The sequence below is a fragment of the Cylas formicarius genome, unplaced genomic scaffold (assembly GCF_029955315.1).
Source record: "Cylas formicarius isolate icCylForm1 unplaced genomic scaffold, icCylForm1.1 PGA_scaffold_10__41_contigs__length_53128322, whole genome shotgun sequence".
Taxonomy (NCBI): Eukaryota; Metazoa; Arthropoda; class Insecta; order Coleoptera; family Brentidae; genus Cylas; species Cylas formicarius.
The window spans coordinates 34643240-34664192 of record NW_026844214.1 but is presented as its reverse complement, the minus strand read 5'-3'; the positions used below and the strand labels follow the sequence as shown (position 1 = coordinate 34664192).

Genomic DNA, 20953 nt, shown 5'->3' with positions numbered 1-20953 from the left:
TGTTCTTGTTTGAGCCATAGAAACAGATACAGTAACACTTATAGCTGTTAGCTAATATGGTGGCCCGACTACGGTAAAAATTGATGAGCTCTAAGGCGGAATTGATATTTTCATAGAGAAGGCCTCAACATATCACCCACTAACTTACACTTTGCGCCATCTTCTTTCTAAACAACGATTTCTAAATATTGACTGTTTTCTCAAAACATTTAACGAGATCTAGGCTTATTTTGAAAAAATATTGCCTTAAAAATTCCGAATCAAACTTATTCATGCCATGTTGGATTTTGAATGCCGCAAGGTTATTGGCCAAAAAACGAGATTTTAAATCTCGCGCATGCGCATGTTGAAAGGCATTTTCTTTCATAGTTCCTTCATAAGTTCCTGTTTTCGGCCTAGACAGGAACTCTATGTTTATAGTACCGATATGCAGTTATATTACGATACACAGTTTGCAACTCTGTCTATGATCATTCGCCTATAGGTCTACTGTCATAAACGTATAAAAAAACAAAAATGATCAATAATTTAACTCTGGATCTAAAAAGGAACATTCGCCTACCATAGAAAAAAGAGCTTTTAGTCGGTGCCACGTTAACCTCGTTTTCTGTTTTTGATTGGAGTGTATCTGAAAATATTTGATTCGTAATTTTAACAATGCCTAAAAAAGCACATAAAAGAAAAATTGCTGAAGTGGAGACCCCAGAAGCAGTAACCGTTCTACCTTCCGTAAAACATTCTGAAGAACCTGTACCAAAAAGAAAAAGGTGGACCAATAAACAGCGTGTTTTAGTTTTGGCCTCTAGAGGAATAAATCACCGCGATAGACATCTTATGGAGGATATAAAGAAATTGATGCCGCACCACAAACCGGAACCGAAAATGGAACGTTCTAAATCTCTAAAAATTTTAAATGAAATTTGTGAGATGAAGAATTGTAATAAAGCTATTTTATTTGAAGGTAGAAAAAAGCAGGATTTATATATGTGGTTATCTAATATTTCAAATGGACCAAGTGTAAAATTTTTGGTGGAAAATGTTTTTACCATGGGTGAACTCAAGTTAACTGGTAATTGTTTACGAGGATCCAGACCTTTATTGAGTTTTGATCCATTATTTACAGAAACTCCATATTACAATTTATTAAAGGAACTTTTGGTTCAATCCTTTGGTGTTCCCAATCAACACCCAAAAAGTCAACCATTTTTTGATCATGTATATACATTCTCAATAATTGACAACAAAATTTGGTTTAGAAATTTCCAGATTTTATCAGAAGATGGAGCGTTGGCCGAAATTGGCCCTCGGTTTTTATTAAATCCAATAAAAATATTTGCAGAAAGTTTTGGAGGAGACATACTATGGGAAAATCCACTTTATGTGAGTCCTGCTAAACACAGACAACAAGTTAGGTTACAAGCAAAAAATAAATATATAAATAGATTGCAACAAAAAACACATTCAGAAGCCACAAGACCAGTAAACAGTTACAAATTGACTCCTCTTGATGATTTGTTTAAAGAAGACCCTTTAAAAAAGGCAAATGAATTGGTTAAAGGGCATGGAGATGAAAGTAACAGAAATGAAAAAACAAAAAAGAAAAAGAAGCATTTCGTAGGTAACAGTCCCAATTTGATAGTAAAAAATAAAAAAAGGCATCTTAAAAAGTCCTAATTGAAAATTAAAGGAAATGTAATACAAAAATTGAATATGTGTGTTTCTTGTGTACCTACAAGTGTTAATAATAAAAGTTAAAGGAAAAGGAATTTTTATATTGTATGCTAGACTAGAACCCTACCTGCCATTATCATTGTATTATCCCTAATTTTAGTTCTTTATTATCATTGTTCAACATTTATATGATTTTAAATCGACACACTTTATGCTATGATATTTTACCATTAACCTTTAGTTAGAAGATAATGAAAAAGACTAAAAGACAGTTTTGTTGAAGATATCCTTTATTTAGCAAACTGCAAACAATAATTAAAAATAGCTTTGGCAAAGTGACAGTTTAAGTTTATGATATTAGTACAGGGAAATTATGCGCCATATATAAACCTATGCACATGGACTCCTTGGACATTTTTGATATATGTGCTGAATATTACTTTGATTAATACAAACAAACGCTAATCTTTTGGTTTCGCGATAGAAGAGTTTCTTTTTAAGCCAATCGCTACTTTAATTAAGAAATAGAGGATATGTTATTGTATTTAAACTGTTGCAAAAAAAAATCAATAATACTAGTCACTTCATTGACTTGAAGAATCTATAAAAAAAAGTAAATATACAACTTCAACAGGCAATACAGAAAAAATAGAAAACAAAATAATCGTTCATTTGCTAAAAAATAGTTACATTAAAAATATTTTAATAATTAGTCAAAAAATGTGCCATGGAATTATCTCATTCAGTGTTGACATGAAGCTTATAGAGATATTAAAATATCCCCACACACTTAGTGGTTTTTAAGAAACCCACAAAAAGTGGGCACTTTTAAATATATCCGACATTTGTGAAAATATGAACAGCAATTAAAAATTTACATTTTCTTCAGTGATGTTCTAAAATAGTTAATATAATACGTTAAACTTGGTTTCGTTACCATTTAAATTTCTCGGCGGGTGCCGCAATAAAAGCATAGGAAGAAATATTTGAACAGAAAAATTCTTCCTATAAATACTACTGAGTGTGTTTGCTGCTGTGAAGACTATTAGTTACTTATCAGTTTGAGGTTAGAATCTAAGTTATTGAAAGGGATAGTTTCCTTGACTTTTGCGTTTTCTATACAGCCACATGCAGTAAAAAAGAAAACTCAAATTTTTATTGACAAAAAAAAATAGTTGAATAGCTATACCAGCTTTGGCTAGAAAGGTAGTCAGCTATATGCAAAAATATATATATAAAAAAAGAATTATTTTATGGTAATTAAAAAACAAAAAGAGTTGAAACTTAACTAATGTTTTGAAACACACTAGAAGGTAAAATGAAATTGCATAATTGAAGGGCGGGAGGAATCTTTACACCCCAAAGATTATATAACAATAACGTTCATATCATCACATTTATCAAAGTAATCTCTTACAGACTGGTGCGTGCTATTTCCTTCTCAAATTGGAGAGTTTTTATTAAAAATTTATTAGCGCAAAAGTAACACTAAAATGTAATCATAAAATTTGTAACTTCTTCCGATTCCCGTGTTCTGGGGGAGGGATTCTATGTCATCTCTTAGAACAATCTAAGAGAAGCATAAGCAAAAATTATTTTTTCTCCATATGAACGTATAATTAAATCTCAGCAGATTGGTAGCAGAGTCAATTTCTTTGGGAATTTCACTATTAATATATAAATCACATGCAAAACTCATAAGCCATGAGAATACTAACAAATGAAACAATATTTTTGCCCCAGTCAAAAATAGCCTATTTATAGAAGGCTCCTAATATACACATTATGTTACTAGAAAAGACACTTCCTATTCAACTTGATCACAATTTATATAAAACTATAAAATTAAAAAGCGCTCATTTCCAATAAAAAATAAGTTATATTCAGCCTTAAAGTGGATATTGTAAAGTTGGAATGTTAATATCAATTTAAATACTGATTTTCTTGATAAAGCATATTACAGACAGTAGTCAGTAATTCCATATATAAATTTGGTAACCAAATAATCAAGGCAACTTTTAAATCAGTGCATTCAAAAATGATGAACAATCTTCACATACTAGGCATGCAAGTTTTTACTTAAAAAATCACCAACTTATTTTACCGTCAAGTAAGCGTAAGCAATACCATACCACACCACATAGCAAGATATTATTTTTCCTTAACGGTAGAATTTAACTTCAGTTTCTACACAATCTTTAAGCAATTCATCAAATTCTGAAAGATCTTCGCCAACATTCTCTATGACCTGATCCAATTCTCTGACACAATTTGTTTCCATATTTTGAAGAAGTTCCTGTACTTGGTTGCTTTCTGTATTTGCCTTCAAGTGAAGAGCATACAATATGTGGGGACTCTAGAATCACAAATAATTTAGTAGGTAGTATTTTAAGTAATATTTGATTTACAAACATGACTTACAGTGTTGTCTGGACACACTGTATGTTTTGAAATAATGGCATTCTTTGTAAAAATGAAAGGTTTGAAAACAGATATTGAAGGATCTGGAGTAGCAGTAAACCAATGAATGCTAGGCCGATCAGAACTGAGAGTAGACACCTAAAAAAAATCTATAATAAATCTTAATAATAATGGAACATCCCTAAATTACACATTAAGTTGGAGGTTTGAAGGCAGAAAATTCAAAGAAAAATTACTTGAATAAAATTCTTATTGAATCAAGGGTCACGAAAAATCAATAAAATGTGACAAAATAAAATGAATTTGTTGACTATACTTACTTGACTTCCCTGAGTAGGAAAATCATTTTCGCAAGTTCTACAGATGCCAGAGTCTTTGTCACGTAACACTTTAAACATATCGGTCTCCCTAAAGGTATTTAGTGAAGTATATTTCCTTAACAACTCTTTTCCTGCCAAATACCTAGCATCTCCAGGTTTTTTCTCCCCCGAAAAAACTTCACAGAAATTAAATTCGCCCTAAAAATTAGCCTTTGATTTCATTAATTTAATGCACTAATATCAAAGGATTACCTCTCCATTCCATAAAGATTTTAATTTTGCATATTCTTCTAAACCATCAGATTTTTTATCAATTTTAGTAGTAATAGATAATACATTGGAAATGTTCCTGTACCCACCTGAAAAATAATCATAAAGAACTTTTTACAAAACTTCTGGATTCCTCCTGCGTCTGTTTCTCCTGAGTCGAACTTGGTGACGTTTCGCCAATCATCCTGTCTGGCTTCTTCGGAGCTAAATGAGCGGCATAAACATCGTCTCGGATGTCTGATTCCCATATTGATGACAGGTACAGACCTGAGTCGCGGTTGAGATTGTTAGGTAGGTTCTTTATAGATTTCTATAGACTCTCTTGGTAGAAGAACTGATTACATGCAAGAATTTTAGTTTTATCGAATAAAACTTTATGTCTGGTTACATGAGTGTGTTCGGCAAAACCTGATGACTTTATTTGTCTTAGTCATAAGGCTCTTTCGTGTTCTTTGAGTCTAGTTGATATTTTTCGTCCAGTCTCTCCAATGTATTCTCCTGGCATCTCAAATGGAAGTATGAAAATAAAATTACTTTTACCTCACACTATTTTTTAACATAGCGGTAAGTATATTAAAAAAAGTAGGAATGTTTTAACACGAAACCAAGTAACACCTTCGAAAGAATTGTTTTTTAATAAATATCTCGCATTCCTACTTCCTCGGAGCTTTGTTGTTGTCAATAGCATCCTTAAAATGTATCTTCTTAAATATATTTTAAGGCTGAAATCATATGATCTAACAAATTGTTTTTGATGAACCAGAATTCTTAAACTTTCTTCGCCCAGAAATAATTCTTGCTGTAGCTACTTCTTTATCTGAGTCGATTTCTATATCCGACAGGAATGAAGAAATAAGTGATTTGAGATGAACTCGAAATTTGATAACTTCAGGGATAATTTTTTCGAGGGCAATATCCTTTATTATCGAGGAAAGGGACAAAATATGGCGTTAAACTTTGGGCATTCAAAATAAATAAGTGAAAACCATTCATACCTTAATCACTAAAGCAACTTTGTGTGCCCGATGTTGAGGATACATTCTCTTTGTCCACGTCTAAATTGTCGTCTGTGACATCTTTCTGTAAATTTTATCCAAGTTGTAATTCTTAAACATATCCATGTTTTCTTAGTCCACTAGTTGAAAAATTTTCGTTACTTTGGCGATTGGGTAAACATCTTGTGGAATAACATTATTATTAAGGACCTGTGTAACAAGTGCTATTTGTTTTCTGAGTCTGGAAGAGGTTAATAATCGGGGTTTTGTACCCCACTCAGTTCTATCTTGATTAACTTGGGTATGTAAAAAATATATATTTTCATTCAGGAGTATTTGTTTTGATCTTGTAAATAGTTTGATAAAACTGTTGCAATGTTTTCGGTAACATAATACTTACAGGCCTGCTTCCCTTTCATATAGCAGTCATGCGTTTATAATGTCCGGTGAGCAATTTTTCATTTTCAGACACAGCCATTGTCATTTCACTTTGAGTTGACAGATTAAGTTCATTTTCTATTTGTTCTCTATAAGAATTCATATCACCTTTTCCTATTTTGAAGAATTCTCTGTATTAGTACCGTTTCAGCTAATATTTTGCAGTCGGCCTGATTTTTTATTAACTTTAGTTTTACAACTGCTTCACGATCTTTTTCCTCTACAATCTTACGCAAAATCAAAACACTTTTTGTTAGTGGTAACAGTTTGGGTTTTAACGCAGTGGATGATTTTAAATTTTTGGTTGCCAGACTTCCGAATTCAATGGTGCATTGCGACTTAACCAAAGCTTTGAAACGTTCTAAATTCTTCATAACTTCTTCAATATTGCTTTTTGTTGGGATTATAGTTATAGTAGTTCCAAAATGTAACGCCGCGGATCAGCTCCAAATGTTTTAGTATCTGCGTCGTACCAAGATATGGCTTTTACTGCTTCAACTACATCATCGGAGCTTTTTGGTTTTAATGCTGAAAGCATATCGCTCTAATTACCGAGCTTTCTAATTTCTAACAAAAATCTAGCACATCCTCGCAATTTATTAGAGATATGATACAGACGCAGCGCAGCATTTTTTTTGATATCTTCTCCATAGCGGGCTATCAGAATGTCATTAATGGCTGTGTTTTGCTAAATATTTCGTTCCTTACTGACATCTTGTTTAAATGTTTGCCATACGTTTTCTACATCTACAGTCTACATCTAAAATTTTATCGAATGGATTTATTAGTTGGATAATGTTCTCTATCCCGCTATGTAAGTTTACAGAGTAAAAATCTTCTTGCTCCTTTAATGGTGGTTCACTCAATGATAATTTTGTGCATGGTCATATATGTTTGATGCATCGCTTTCCAAATGAGTTGTTTGGCTACCTAAATCCAAATTTGGGTTTTATGTAACATTACATCAATTTGATTAGTGGTTTTGTGAGTCACGTTGAAAATGAGATGCATGGCAATTTAAATTGGACGTGTAATTTAAATTTGAAGCACCTTCATTCAACTCTGTTACATATTTATTTGGAATGATGCAGGATATGCCAAATTTGATATATTCGCATATGGTCGATCGTTTGTTAGATGAGGTGCGTAGGCATTTAAATTTGTCATAATATCCGAATTTGAGGAGCCGTCATCTAAATTTAAAATGTAGTCGTTTAAATCTGGTACATCGTTATCAGTACTTAATGCAGTGTCGTCTAAATCTATTACTTCGCTCGCTGCGTTTTCATTTTAATGATCTTAAAACTTAAAAGAAGTTAGTTTGGAAAACTATTCATGATCAGCTATTGTCAGTTTTGAACAGTATTTGAATAATTTTTCTATATTTATTGAAATTTGTTTCAATAATTTAGAAATGAGAAAATATATAGCGAAATCCAATTATACAGGTTTACTGATCGATTGATGTTAAATAAAGTAAAAAAAAAACAAAAACTTCGAATAATTTTTTTTAAGTTGCAACTAAATAATCAAAAAATTTATTTACTTGCGACCAACACTAAATTTTCCTTAGCCCTTTGACTCACTTTGACAGTTCTACTTACACACTTCATCACCTAACATACCCGCGAAAAATATCGCACAAAAATATAATGGAACATTCAAATCGGCGTTGCCAAATTTTGGGTGTCTAAAAGTCGAAATATTATGTATTTGCCACATAATACAGATTTTATCTACTTTAGATACAAACTTTTTGCGGTGCGCCTCCTGCGTTATAGCGACTGAACTCCTGGCGCATAAAAGGCGATATAAGAAATTAGGCATATGGCTCCCAGGAAAAAATCTGTCATTATTCGTTACAGAAGGAGGGGATACTGATTTTGAAATTTTCATGGCTAAACGTTGTGGCACCCAAAAGTGGGTGCCGCAACGTTATATATGGTGTCAGATGTACAAGTTTTATTCACCCTAATATATGTTTTTACTATTGGGTTGGAAACTAATAATAACCTTCCATTCTTAGATATTCTTATCAATAGAAAATCGAACTTAACATTAGGTCATTGTGTTTACAGAAAACCTACGAACACAGACCCATACCTTAATGCATGGTCACATCACCATCCGGCCCAAAAATTATGGGTCATGAACTCTCTTGTTTACAGAGCCGTAAAACTATCTCAGCCCGAGTCACTGAACCCAGAATTAAAACGCCTTACCTCTGCTGTTCTCTCTAATAATTTCCACATTAAAGATATTAAGAGTTTCATCAAAAAATACACTACACCACAACCTTCCAATAGCAATGACGCCGAAAGCCTTCCTTACATTCAAAACATCACTGACCATATATCAAAAGTTCTAAAGAAGTATAACGTCAAAACCAGAATTACCACTTGTCCAAAAATATCTCAACATCTTCGGTCCATCAAAGACAAAATTCCATTTGAGATGCCAGGAGTTTACAGCATTCCATGCATATGCGGCAAAGAATACATTGGAGAGATTGGACGAAAAATTTCAACTAGACTCAAAGAACACGAAAGAGCCTTACGACTAAGACAAATAAACTCATCAGCTGTTGCCGAACACACTCATGAAACCGGACATAAAATTTTATTCCATAAAACTAAAATTCTTACATGTAATCAGTTCTTCTAGCAAGAGAGTCTATAAAAATCTATACACAACCTAACAATCATAACCGCGACTCAGGTCTCGACCTGTCACCAATATGGGAATCAGTCATGCGAGCCGGTGTTTATGCTGCTCATTTAGCTCTGCCCCCCTCAAACAATATATAAGCATATCAGCAGGTACAGAGTAAAATGTGAGCCAGTTTCAGTCAAGCTCTGAAGAAGCCAACAGGATGGTTGGCAAAATGTCAGCAAGTTCGACTCAGAAAAAACAGACACAGGAGGAATCCAAAAATTTTGTAAAAAGTATTACAGTGGCCTGTGGAAGTTTCTTTGAAAAATAATAAAGAACATTCAGGTATTTAACAATGTATTCAAAACTTACTGGTAATTTTCTCAGCAGCCCAATGTTTACCAGATGTTTCCAAAACCCAAGCTCCATTAGGATCAGCTATTAAGAATGAATTGTGATATGTAAAATGCAAATCAGTACTAGAACATGGTCCACCTTGACCATATTTTTCTAGCAATTTGGTTATAATTTCAAGGGCTTCATCAGCTGTAGAACTGCGTTCTAAAGCTAACCTAAAAGTGGCGATTATAAAATAATAAATAACCATAATATCTACTAATAACTTACAAATAATTTCGTTACAAATAATTTAATCGGTTTACTTATGTGAAAGAGAGAAACAGTTTTCAGTTGTAACAACATAGAGTTTCTAAAAATATTGAGATTGATTAAATAAGGAATCATACTTTTAAAATTTCATGATTAACAAAAAACTCACAAAAACAACTCAATCTCCAAGTTCAGTGTGCAAAATTAATCTTGTAATACTTTTTTCCATAGCCAATCAAAATTCTAATTTTTTCAAATACTTATTCACCAAAATATATATAAAAGATAAAAATATATAATAACTTACCTAACTAAATCCATCCCCAACAAACGTTTAACATGGGGATCATGTTCTCCATCATTATCATTTGTCCAAATGGCTTCATTTCCTACAGCAACTCCACATTCATTGGCTCCCATTTCTGCGCCCCACATCCAGTTTGGCTTACTCAAAATGACTGCTTTTGTTTCTTTAACTGCATCAATTTCTATATAAGTACACTGAAAAAACAATTAGTCTATTAAAAAAAAATCACACTACCATTAAACCAATGAATTAACAAAACCACCTACTTTAGTTGAAGTTGAACTTTCACTAGCAGGATAGAACACTACTTCCTGGATTTCGTTTTGGGGTCTATCCGAATTCTTTCCAAATACCACTCCATGCTTAGTTAGCGGTGGTAAAACGACAAATGTGTCGCAAGACTGTGGAATTTCCATATCCTAAATAAATTGAATCAGTTGCGCGAACATTATATAATATTTCAAAGGTAAAGTTTAAAATGCACTGAAAAATTCACTCTTATTTTTTCATTGAACTTGAACAAGCAAAAGTGCCACATCAAAATTATTTAGAGAGAAATGAGAATGTATAAATAAAGAAAATGAAACATAACAACAACAAGGGGGTGCGTATTGTAATAGTTTGGGACATACATACCATTTATTAAACCCTTTTGTTAATATTAATTTCACAAATATTCTGCACCTCAACAAGTCTTAAAAATTTACACAAGCACAGAGTAATACCAGAATTCTAAGCAGAGTCTCCATTGGCATAGACTAAGTTTAGTTTTGGTTTGTTTAGTTCAGTCCAACTATGGAATTTCATCTTACATTACATTACTTTTATTTGGCTAACTAGTTATGCCAATTGTTTAATAAACGAAGGATTTAAAAAGTCTACCAAACGTGTTGCATACTATACTTTTTCTTGTTTTTGCAAACAACACAAATACATTCACTGACATTACCACCAGAATTGACAAACGTCAAAATTCAAGCCGTGCGGTAAAATCTTCGAAAACATACGATTGCTCCCAAACCTGTGCGATATTATCCCGGAAATGCCCGAAGTGTATAATTAGGTATTTTGCAGAAGGGAGTAGAAAGAAACCTTTAGAAAACAAATTCCAAACAGTGAAATATACTTGTCCAATACAACCCACAGCCATATTCGGTGAGAAGTAGAGTTCAGTTTGAAAATGTTTGTATTGGTATCTCAGAAACCTGTGATCGACAGAAAAACAGTTAAATGGTTTAAGTTTTATTTAAATTTTGTTTATTAAATAACATCGAATAACTGCAAATTGATTGCTTCTGAAAAAAAAATGCCTTTTGTTTTTGAATTCCGTTATGAATTTATTTTTTGTTTTATTTTACAATGTATCCATTCGCATGTTTAACTGGAAGCGAAATATTTTTGCGTTCTCTTAAGGGTTATACGATAGAGAGACTTGTCTGTACAGTATTGTTTGGTCAAAAAAAGCGGAACGCTATACAGTGCCAATACGATGCAAGCAACTTTGCACAAACTTTACTATCAAAAGGTTTAATGAAGTTTTGCAATCAGAAAATATGTGGCCAAATGTCGGGTTGGTGTCTTTTTATTGCTTAATTAATTTACCGCACAAACTAGTTTATGCCAACTAAAATCTTGAACTGGGCGATGTTTGCACAAGCCGCTCTTTCAAATTTGTGCGAGCTACAGTTTTGCTGTCTACATGCGATATTACATACATACGATACAACCGAAAAACGTGTGGTAAAGTCTGTACGTGTGGCCTTTTATACCCATTTTTAGGCCATTGCCCACTGCCTAATTTAAGTTAAATTAAAATATAGGTCATAAAATTATATTCCATTTTATTTATTTTGTGCATTTTTTCTAATCAGTCAGTCAAAATAGCGGGTCGGAATCGATTTCGTAATTCCATAGTTGGTGCTTGAATATTTTATGCATAAGTTTTACAATGCATACATTTTTCTTTATTTGGTTATCTCATATTTTTTGAAAAAGCCAATTTTGTTTCTATTCCCACGATATATAAAATAAAATGATATATTTACTAGAGAGATATTTAAAAACATTTTGCGCCTTTTCACACACAAATTCTAAGTATTTCTGCGGATAAAAATATTTGCAAAAATTTTATGTCTGTTATACGAGTTGCAATATTTTTATGAAAAAAAAAACATCATCACTATTCTGAATATTCTGTTCGGAACTAATAAATTTTTGGCAAATTTTAATTTGGGATTTTAGGCAAAGTTTGGTAAAATATTCGACTATTTCTTTAATCATTTCTACAATAAAATTAGTTGTATCTGCTATGAACAACTATTATCAATAGAAAACTATCCCATAAATATAAGCGGATACGGATTTGTAGGATCCTGTTCGACTGTTGTGGCGAAAGGAGAGAGAGGCCTAGAGTCCAGCTCTGTACTTCGTAAAAGCCAGTAGGTTGTAACAAACCCCTTGCCTTTCAGTTCTACTTCACCTCTCAATTCTAGTCGGAAAGTGCCAAATTTGTCGAATATTTGTTTTGTTGCCTCACTGACGTGGATTTTCAGAGCTAAAATAAATATAGATATAATAAATAATAAATAGACATAATAAATAATAAAGTAGATATTTGATGGGAACTACGTACGTAAGGAAGTATTTCTTAATTTAAGATCTAATCTCTAAACCGCCTTGATTTATTACAGACTATACATGTCCGATATTTCAGAGGGTGATGTCTTACGTGTTTTAAAGCTATAAGGTATTTTTGCCATCCTGTATAATTTCCTAAATAATGTCCATTTTTGATGAAAATTAGTACCTGTTCTTAATTTACCTCTGGCGCTACCAAAATGTATTTTCTCATTTTCAAAGTTTCATGACTTACCGTACAACCCTGTATTATATTTTTTGTGAAAAAATGGATTCCCCACTCATTTTTACGGTGGAAAAAGTCCTTTTGTTAAAAGTTACTATACAGGGTTATTCACGGCTCAATTAGACGTTTATGGAGAATGACTTACGACAAAAACCTGAAATGTTGGCTACTTATGTAAGCGAATATAAAATATTTGTGGCCATGCGGTGTTGCCAGATATATCAATATCATATATAAACTTTAGTTATTTGAATGGAACACCCAGTATATTATTACATTTTTAGATTTTGTGAAAAATTCTGGAACTTTTCTATGTTACATGTACCATACCTATCTTGAACTTACGCGTACAGGGCGTTCATAAAATAAGGCCCAATTGGCAAGATATAAAAACCCATGTTACGTGGGCATTTTGAATGAAACACACCATATTTTATATTGGCACGTAAATGAGCAATTAATTTGATATCTAAAAGTACGAAACTATGTTTTCGTGTTATAAGCAAAAAAAACAAAATATTGCAATTAAAGCGAATTCTGGCCGGCCATGGTGATGTTTTTTATAAACAAATTTGTCTTTGATATAAATAAGCTTAATATTCCGTTATAAGCCTGTTCAAATTGGTAATTGTAACAGTGAAACTGGATGGAAATAAGTCGGTTAAAGCCTGCTACCCACATGAAATGTGATTAATTCGCTTTAATTGCCTAATTTTGTTTTTTGGTTTCTAATTCGAAAACCAGTGAAAATAGACATACCATAATTTTAGTTTTAGTTTTAGTTTTAGATGGCAAATTAACTGCTCATTTACGTGCCTATATAAAATATGGGGTGTTGAATTTAAAATTCCCACGTAACATGGATTTTTATATCTTGCCATTTCGATCTTATCTAATGTAAGCGATAACTTAATTCTCATACTATATTAACCGCAACTAAAAATTCAGGTTGCGAAAAAAATTATTATTGTATATCGGGTTGGGAGAGCTAGCAGTCAGCCTGTCCGTCACTGCGACCCGGAGGATCTATTGTGACTTGTATATCGGGTTGTTTGTTGCAACATTTTTTGAAAAGTATTTTTTATCTCCGAAAATGTTCATTGTACATGTTACATAAAAAAGTTCTAGAATGTTTCGCAGAATCTAAAAATGTAATTATACACAGGGTGTTCCATTTAGTAGTATATTAGAATACGAGGCATGTGTGCGTAGTGCGTGTTTATCGACTCCATATTTTTAATCCAGTTTAGTGGTATTTTGTTTCAATTAATTATTGCAAATACCCCACAGTGTGTCTCAGTACTCATATCTTCCCCCTTACATACTTTTTGTTGACGACTTTTTGTGTTTGGAAGTTATTTCAAGTAAAACATCATCTAACCTCCAACTTACTGTGCTAGTCTGATCGTGTCAATAAGGTGGTAACTATGGCTGGCTGATCAAAGACCCGTAACGCATCTTCTAGTGAGGCCAGATCTGGAGATGATATGGAGAAATTGATTTCTAAAGTCTGTACTAACTTCTACAAGCAGATTGAGGTAAATCTTTCTCAGCGTTTTGATAGTATCGATGGCCAACTTTAGAATTTGAGTGATAGCTTGAATTCTCTTCAACTTACTGTTGGCAACAATTCTATGGACTTGCGCAACTTAAATACTGCAGTCGACCAAAATAGTGAGATGATCAAAAAGAACTCGCTTCGTTTCCACGGCATTGATGAAACTGAGAATGAGGATTCAGTTGAAGTCCTTGTGTCGTTTCTGAATGATAAACTAGGAGTTTCCTGTAGTAAGGAAGACTTGGACGCCGCCTTTAGAATAGGGCAAGCCGGCGGGGATAAATCTCGTATTTTGCTGGGTACTTTTGTCCATGGGTGGAAAAGAAATGCTATTTTCAGCGCCAAAAGATCACTTAAAAATACTGATTATTCCGTCTTTGAGAATCTCAAAAAAATCAGGTATGACTTGCTAATGTTGGCAAAAAATAAGTTTGGTAAAGCTGGAGGGAAAATATACTGGAATGGCCAGACACGTGAAAGATCTGTAATTTCAACGGAGGACGATCTAAAATAAGACTGGTAAAGTTTTTTAGAGTGCGCATTCTTGTTGCTTTTTTTTGGGCTTACTGCTGTATCGGTGCTATACGCCTATTTGTATATAGATCGGGCGATGCTTTTTTTATTTTTTAGTGTGATGAATTACATATTTTTTTGTTTTCCTTTTTGCTAAGTGGGTTATGAACAATAAGCACTATGGTTTTTGGTTTGGGAACTTGGTTATGTTTTGTTTTGTTTTTAAGTTGCATAATATTTTTTGGAGCAGAAAAACGCAGAAAACTCATAATTATATGGAACAAGCGCTGCTTGAGTATTGTCATTTTAATGTTCGGTCTCTACGTACTTCTTTTGATCTTTTTGCCTCAACAATTAATCATCTGTCTTTAGACGTTATTAGTTTATCCGAAACTTGGCTTAGCCCAAATATTTCTAGTTTATCATTTAATATTGAAAATTATAAATTGTTAAGGTGTGATCGCGATGGTAGAGGGGGTGGTGTGGCTTTTTACATTAGAAAGAATCTAAAACACAAAGTTCTTGATAATATCGTCTATAACAATGTAGCGCTTGAACAAATGTGGATATCTATTAATATTGCTGGTAAGAGGGTTTGTTTGGGAATCCTTTACAGACCACCCCACTTGAATTTGAATAACTGTCTGCAGTCACTTGAAATCCTTAGTGGGATTAATTCCTGAATATGATTACGTTATATTTGGAGGTGACTTTAACGTTGACCTTCTTGGAGTCAATTGTAATAATGGTTCCGGTATTTTTTCCAATTTTTTGAGCAAATACGGTCTTTTTCAACATATTCGGGAACCTACCAGGGTTAGTCATAGTACCTCAACTCTCATTGACTTAATTGTCAGTACCTCTCCGAATATCGTGATGGAGTCCTGGGTATTTAAGATGGAGGGCATCTCTGATTATCATATGGTACACTGCAAATTGAAGATACCTAAATCTAACCCCAAAGCATTTTTAAAAACCTACAGGGATTTTTCTAATTTTTGTTACGAACATTTTCTATTTGATTTAAACAATATTAATTGGGATAAAATATTCGAACTAACTGACGTCGATAAAATGGTGGAGTTTTTTAATACTAACTTACTAGAAGTGTTCAGCCTGCATGCTCCTTTAAAAACTGAGAAGATAACAAAACCGCCAGCTCCTTGGCTCACGGAAAACTTAAAAATAATGATAAAGTTGAAATATAAAGCGCTGTCTAAATATAAGAAACAGAAAACCGAACAAACCTGGATTGAATACAAGGAGTTGAGAAATCTTGTAAATATGGCTGTTAACTCGGAGAAAAAGGCTTTTTTACAACACAGGTTTCTTGCGCATCCAAAAAACTTCTGGTGTGTACTTAGATATGTTAATGTGTATTTCGGACCTTCAGTAAATACAGATGTCTCAAATATTGCGGATGCTAATGAACTTAATCAATACTTTTATAATGATACCCGTCAAACAGACTTAAATAACGATTTCATTAACCAGTTCTACAACAACCCTTCAAATCCAGAAAAACTCTCATCTTCAAGTGTTAACTCTAATGAAGTAGGAATAATAATACAACAAATTAGAACTCACGCCGTGGGGCCTGATGGGATTGATAGGAAGATGACATTATACGTTATCCCCCAACTTTTGCCGCATATTACGTATATTATTTATTAATAAGTGCTTGCCTACTAACAAATTCCCTAAGCCCTGGAAATACGCTAACGTTATTCCTGTCCCTAAAACATCTCAACCGGATGATGTTTCTCAATTCCGACCTATCAGCATTCTCCCTACTATATCTAAAGTACTAGAAAAAGTTGTTGAGAAGCAGCTTGGAGATTTTATAGCTCGGCACAATATTCTACCTCCAACGCAATCGGGCTTTAGGGCAGATTATGGCACAAATACGGCTCTTTTAAAAGTTTGTGATGATATATTTCGGGCAAATGATGTAGGCCTGAATACCTGCTTAATATTACTTGATTATAGCAAGGCATTTGACACCTTGGACCACCGCCTGCTCTTTGCTAAACTGAAATACTTTGGTGTGGGGGCTGGTGTGTTGCAGTTTTTCAAAAGTTACTTTTCTGATCAGTGTCAAAGAGTATTCTTCAATAACAGCTATTCCAATTATATAAATATTCCCAAAGGTGTAGCACAGGGTAGTATTTTAGGTACGATGCCGTTTTCCGTTTATATCACCGACTTCTGTAAATTTATTAAGCATTGTTCCTCCCATCAGTACGCAGACGACACTCAAATATATCTCTCTTTTAATTACTCTCAAATTAATACCGCCGTTAATAATATAAACAGTGACCTACGTGCCCTCAGTGATATTTCTAGTAAGCACGGTCTGTTACTTAACGAAAATAAGACGCAACTCATAGTTTTTGGTAAAGATAAAGGAAAAATAATTAGTCTAGACCCTGCCAAAATTTAATTAAATGACCTTCTCTTACGGCCGGTTGTCGAATGCAAAAATCTGGGTCTGCATTTGGATAATAATCTGCGTTTCGAAGGTGATGTAGCTTCATTGATCCAGAAATCGTTTTACAAGCTTCGGATTCTCTACTGTAATAAATATATTCTGGACACAGCAATTAAGTTAAATCTTACCGATTCCTTAATTCTCTCCACAATTTCATACTGTATGGTAGTTTACTGGCCTGCCCTACTTCAGAAGGACAAGGTTAGTCTTCAGCGTCTTCAGAATGCCTGTCTCAGATTCTCATACAATATTCGTAAATTTGATCATATATCTACTAGCCTAGAGGATTCTCGCTGGCTAACATTAGACGAACGTTTTATGTCGCAGGTTTTAGTCTTAATTAAAAAAGTAATATCTCTCCAACGTCCGACGTATCTTTTTGACAAACTTACTCGTGGATCAGATATTAATTCGGTTAATACTCGCCATAGGGGGCTGTTTACCGTTCCCAAACATACTTCAGCACAGTTTCAGCGCAGTTGTACCTCACCTCGCTAACTTCATTGAAACAAAAACTTAAGCAATACATTTATCTTTATAGAGACCGATCATAAAACTAGTAACTATCGAATTGTATATACGCATTTCTTTTTATATTTTATTTTATAAATTGTGTCATATACTCGTTTTAGGGGGTTGCATGAGAGCAACTGTTGGATGCCGCCCCCACAGTTATATATTTTTGTAATATATCTCGGTCGAAACCGAATAAAGGCTCTTTATAATTATTATTATTATTATTTAAACAACGAAAGTTAATATACGTTACGAGTGTATCTGGCAACACCGCATGTCCAAAAATATTTTACATAGGTGGCTCATATTAGCTTACATAAGTAGCCAACATTTCAGTTTTTTACAGACATTCTTCATAAACGCCTAATAGGACACTCACCGTGATTAACCTTGTATATGCGATATATGAATTTGGATTGAAGTAATATGTTTTTAAAAAAGTCAAACGATTGTAATAAGGAAAAAAAAGTTCTGTGAATTGCGCTACAATGAATGACGAACGTTACATCAGTGGACACCCACGGATTGGTACAAGACAAGTTCATGACATCTTGCATGATTGTTTGGCCGTTAGCAAGCTTTTGGCGCGCTGGGCGCTAAGGCTTCAGAACAGAAACTCAATAGCTTTGATACTTTTATCATCAACTTAATCCGGAGGATTTTTTGACTAATTTACGATGAGAGTTGCTTCCGCACCCACCTTATTCCCCGGGTCTTCCACCCAGTGATTCTAAACCGTTCGCAGATTTGAAAAAAACCTGTACGGAGTGCTCAATTTGTAAGTTTAACTCACCCAAAAAATATGTAGAAAAACTACTTTGCAGTATTAACAAAAATTAATAAAATAATAAAAATGATACCTAAATTCCCTCTTGAATCATCGCTCGTATAATACAATTTTCACTTTTGCCATCAGAGCAGCACTTTATCAATTAAAAATAAAACTTTGACTCACTTCTCGAAAACGTTAATAGTAACTTTGTACCGTAAAAATGTTTGAGAAATCACCCTGCGGAAAATCTGAAAATTATGATGCATTACAAAGCTTGTAGCTTGCTGTCTTTAGCTCTACTATTGCTAATGAAAACTAAAATATTGAAAAATCCTAAAATTTAGTACTACATGCCAAAATTAATTTAGCATTAGTCAAAAAAGTAAGACTGACCGAACTCGTTTTTCCACAATAAAATATGTGTTATCTCTTAATACAGCAGAAAAAATTGGATAATTTTAGAGTGTCCTTTGGAAAAGGAAGTCCCAATTATATATTTTTTAAAACTGATGTTGGTGGAGAGTGAAAAATCTACTTTTGTATAGTGGCACCAGCAAAGAGCATTTTAAATTAATTTTTAAAATGTCAAAAACAGAGAGGCTGTAAAGGTATGCCCACAATTTTCCGATAAATTTTGAGTTACTGCGATACTATTCTAGGATGGCAACTGGCAACACTGGCAAACGTTTATATGCGGTTAATTGTTCAATAAAATTTGTTCAGAAGTTTATAAAAAATAACCCTTTATAATAGATAGTAGGTTATTTTAACTCACGTTGGCCGGTACTTTCCATTCTGCTGGCGGTGTTGACTGTATCACCAAATAGACAATAGTGCGGCATTTTTTGACCCACAACTCCCGCACATACCGGCCCCGAATGTATTCCCACGCGTAGTTGTAGTGTTCGGTCAGGTTGATGTTCAATTGTAAAATTGCGCACTGCATCCAAAATGGCCAAGGCCATAAGGCCGATTTCACGAGCGTGATTATCGCCATTTGGTGTTGGCAATCCAGATACCACCATATAAGCATCTCCTATTGTTTCCACCTGAAACAATATAAAGTTTTCATTTAATTATTTATTTTAGTCTTTAACCCTATATTTCACAGAACTAATTATTAATAATTTTTTAAAACAATATTTCATATCCTCTATGCCAAAAATGAAAGACCAGAAAAGGACAAGTTATTATACTCGATGCTAAATCGTAAAGTGGGAGAGACGCCCAAATTACCAAAATGTTTAATAACGAAGAATCCCGAAAAACTGGGCTTCTTCTGAAAATAGTGAAAAAACCTAGCCAGTATTACCTTGTTTAAAAATAAATGGTGAAATAGATTTTCCAAAAATATGAATAGTTTCCACTCAATTAACTATACACCGTACAAAAATTGTTTTCTCTATCTAATTATTTTTCGATTGGTTTGCCGGCTATTTTACCTTGTATACGTCATACGATCCTATTATTCTATCGAACGTGCTGTACAAATCGTTTAAAAAATCGACAACCTGCATTGGAGTGCTGGTTGCGCAAAGTGCCGTGAATCCAACAATATCGCTAAAATAAATAGTAACACACTCAAACTGTTCCGGCTGCACCATCTCTCCACTCATTAATTGTTGAGCTACTGGTCTTGGCAAAACCTTAAAGAACTTGGTTTTGTTAGGTTATTATTACGATTGAATAATTTATACCTGGTAAAGCAGTTCTTCGGATCTTCTCTTTTCTTGACTAAGCTCTTCAGTTTTTTCACTCACAAGTACTTCGAGGTTGTTAGCGTACTGTTCCATTCTTCTGAGAAGATCGTCCATGAGATTTTCGCAGTAACCCCTAAGCAGGTAGATTATAAAGATATTTATGAAGGTTTTTTTAAAGTGTTTTTTTGCCTTAAAATCACTCAATGTTCTCAAGTTGTGTCATGTCAACAAGGGATGGGACTTACAGCTATTATTTGCAAATTATTAAATATGAGATGAATTTCAGCTTGCTTAGTTTATTAATTTCATTTTTAGATGTTACTCAAACAATAATTCTGGTTTTCTTTCATTTTTAGAAAAAAATTGATACTTTTTTTTAACAAATGTTAAAAGTATCGGGTATCGATTTTTTTTTACATTTTCGCGAGGTATTACACTAACATAGATAGAAAAATGCGATTTTCACAACCTGTGTTTTTCTATTTTGAATATTCTACATCTTTCCTATTAGATAAGCTATCACGAAGTGTGCACTTATATGAAATGCCCTGTATATCATTTTGTATTTTCTTTGATACTCTTATGGGCCTTCAAAAAATATACATTTGCATACAGTCATTTAAAAAATCTCAAAAGTTAGCAGCTTCAATAATAATTCACTTTATTTTTAAGTTAGTAGGTAGTAGGCTATGTTTAATAAACTAAAAATAGCAAAGCAAATATTCAGAAATTGGTTGACCTGTAAATTTATAATTTATAATTATAAGTAAATTTATAATTCATCATCAATATTTTTATTTTTGATTTTGAATGGAGTTTTATGCGAAATAAGAAATAACGTTAAAAATCTGTAGGTA

General features: G+C 33.3%; 3 protein-coding genes across 3 annotated transcripts in view; 1 reads left to right on the top strand and 2 right to left on the bottom strand.

Moving 5' to 3' along the window:
- Window positions 1-467: 467 nt before the first annotated feature.
- LOC132696348 (ribosome biogenesis protein BRX1 homolog) lies at window positions 468-1797 on the top strand. Its single transcript, XM_060661124.1, has one exon. The coding sequence runs from the start codon at window positions 658-660 to the stop codon at window positions 1672-1674; it is 1017 nt and encodes a 338-aa protein (XP_060517107.1). The 5' UTR covers window positions 468-657; the 3' UTR covers window positions 1675-1797.
- Window positions 1798-1932: 135 nt separating this feature from the next.
- Window positions 1933-10459, bottom strand: LOC132696343 (secernin-3). Its single transcript, XM_060661112.1, has 8 exons — window positions 10320-10459; window positions 9950-10102; window positions 9684-9877; window positions 9140-9339; window positions 4665-4771; window positions 4413-4610; window positions 4093-4230; window positions 1933-4027 (listed from the first exon to the last, which is right to left on the bottom strand). Exons 1-8 carry the CDS (start codon window positions 10320-10322, stop codon window positions 3833-3835), a joined length of 1188 nt encoding a protein of 395 aa, XP_060517095.1. The 5' UTR covers window positions 10323-10459; the 3' UTR covers window positions 1933-3832.
- A 539-nt stretch (window positions 10460-10998) lies between these two features.
- Window positions 10999-20953, bottom strand: part of LOC132696354 (atrial natriuretic peptide receptor 1) — a 33223-nt gene continuing 23268 nt past the window's right edge. The window contains exons 18-21 of the mRNA XM_060661137.1: window positions 20094-20229; window positions 19839-20042; window positions 19172-19445; window positions 10999-12237 (exon numbers count right to left, since the gene is read on the bottom strand). Of these exons, the coding sequence (XP_060517120.1) occupies window positions 12017-12237; window positions 19172-19445; window positions 19839-20042; window positions 20094-20229 (835 nt within the window). The 3' untranslated portion in view covers window positions 10999-12016. The remainder of the gene's footprint in view (window positions 12238-19171; window positions 19446-19838; window positions 20043-20093; window positions 20230-20953) is intronic.

Coding starts and splice junctions, on each gene's coding strand:
- LOC132696348 (XM_060661124.1), top strand. CDS start 658: ATGCCTAAAAAAGCACATAAAAGAAAAATTGCTGAAGTGGAGACCCCA.
- LOC132696343 (XM_060661112.1), bottom strand. Junction 9,878..9,949: donor AAAGTTCAACTTCAACTAAA/GTAGGTGGTTTT, acceptor TTGTTTTTTCAG/TGTACTTATATAGAAATTGA. Junction 4,611..4,664: donor AATCTTTATGGAATGGAGAG/GTAATCCTTTGA, acceptor GCTAATTTTTAG/GGCGAATTTAATTTCTGTGA.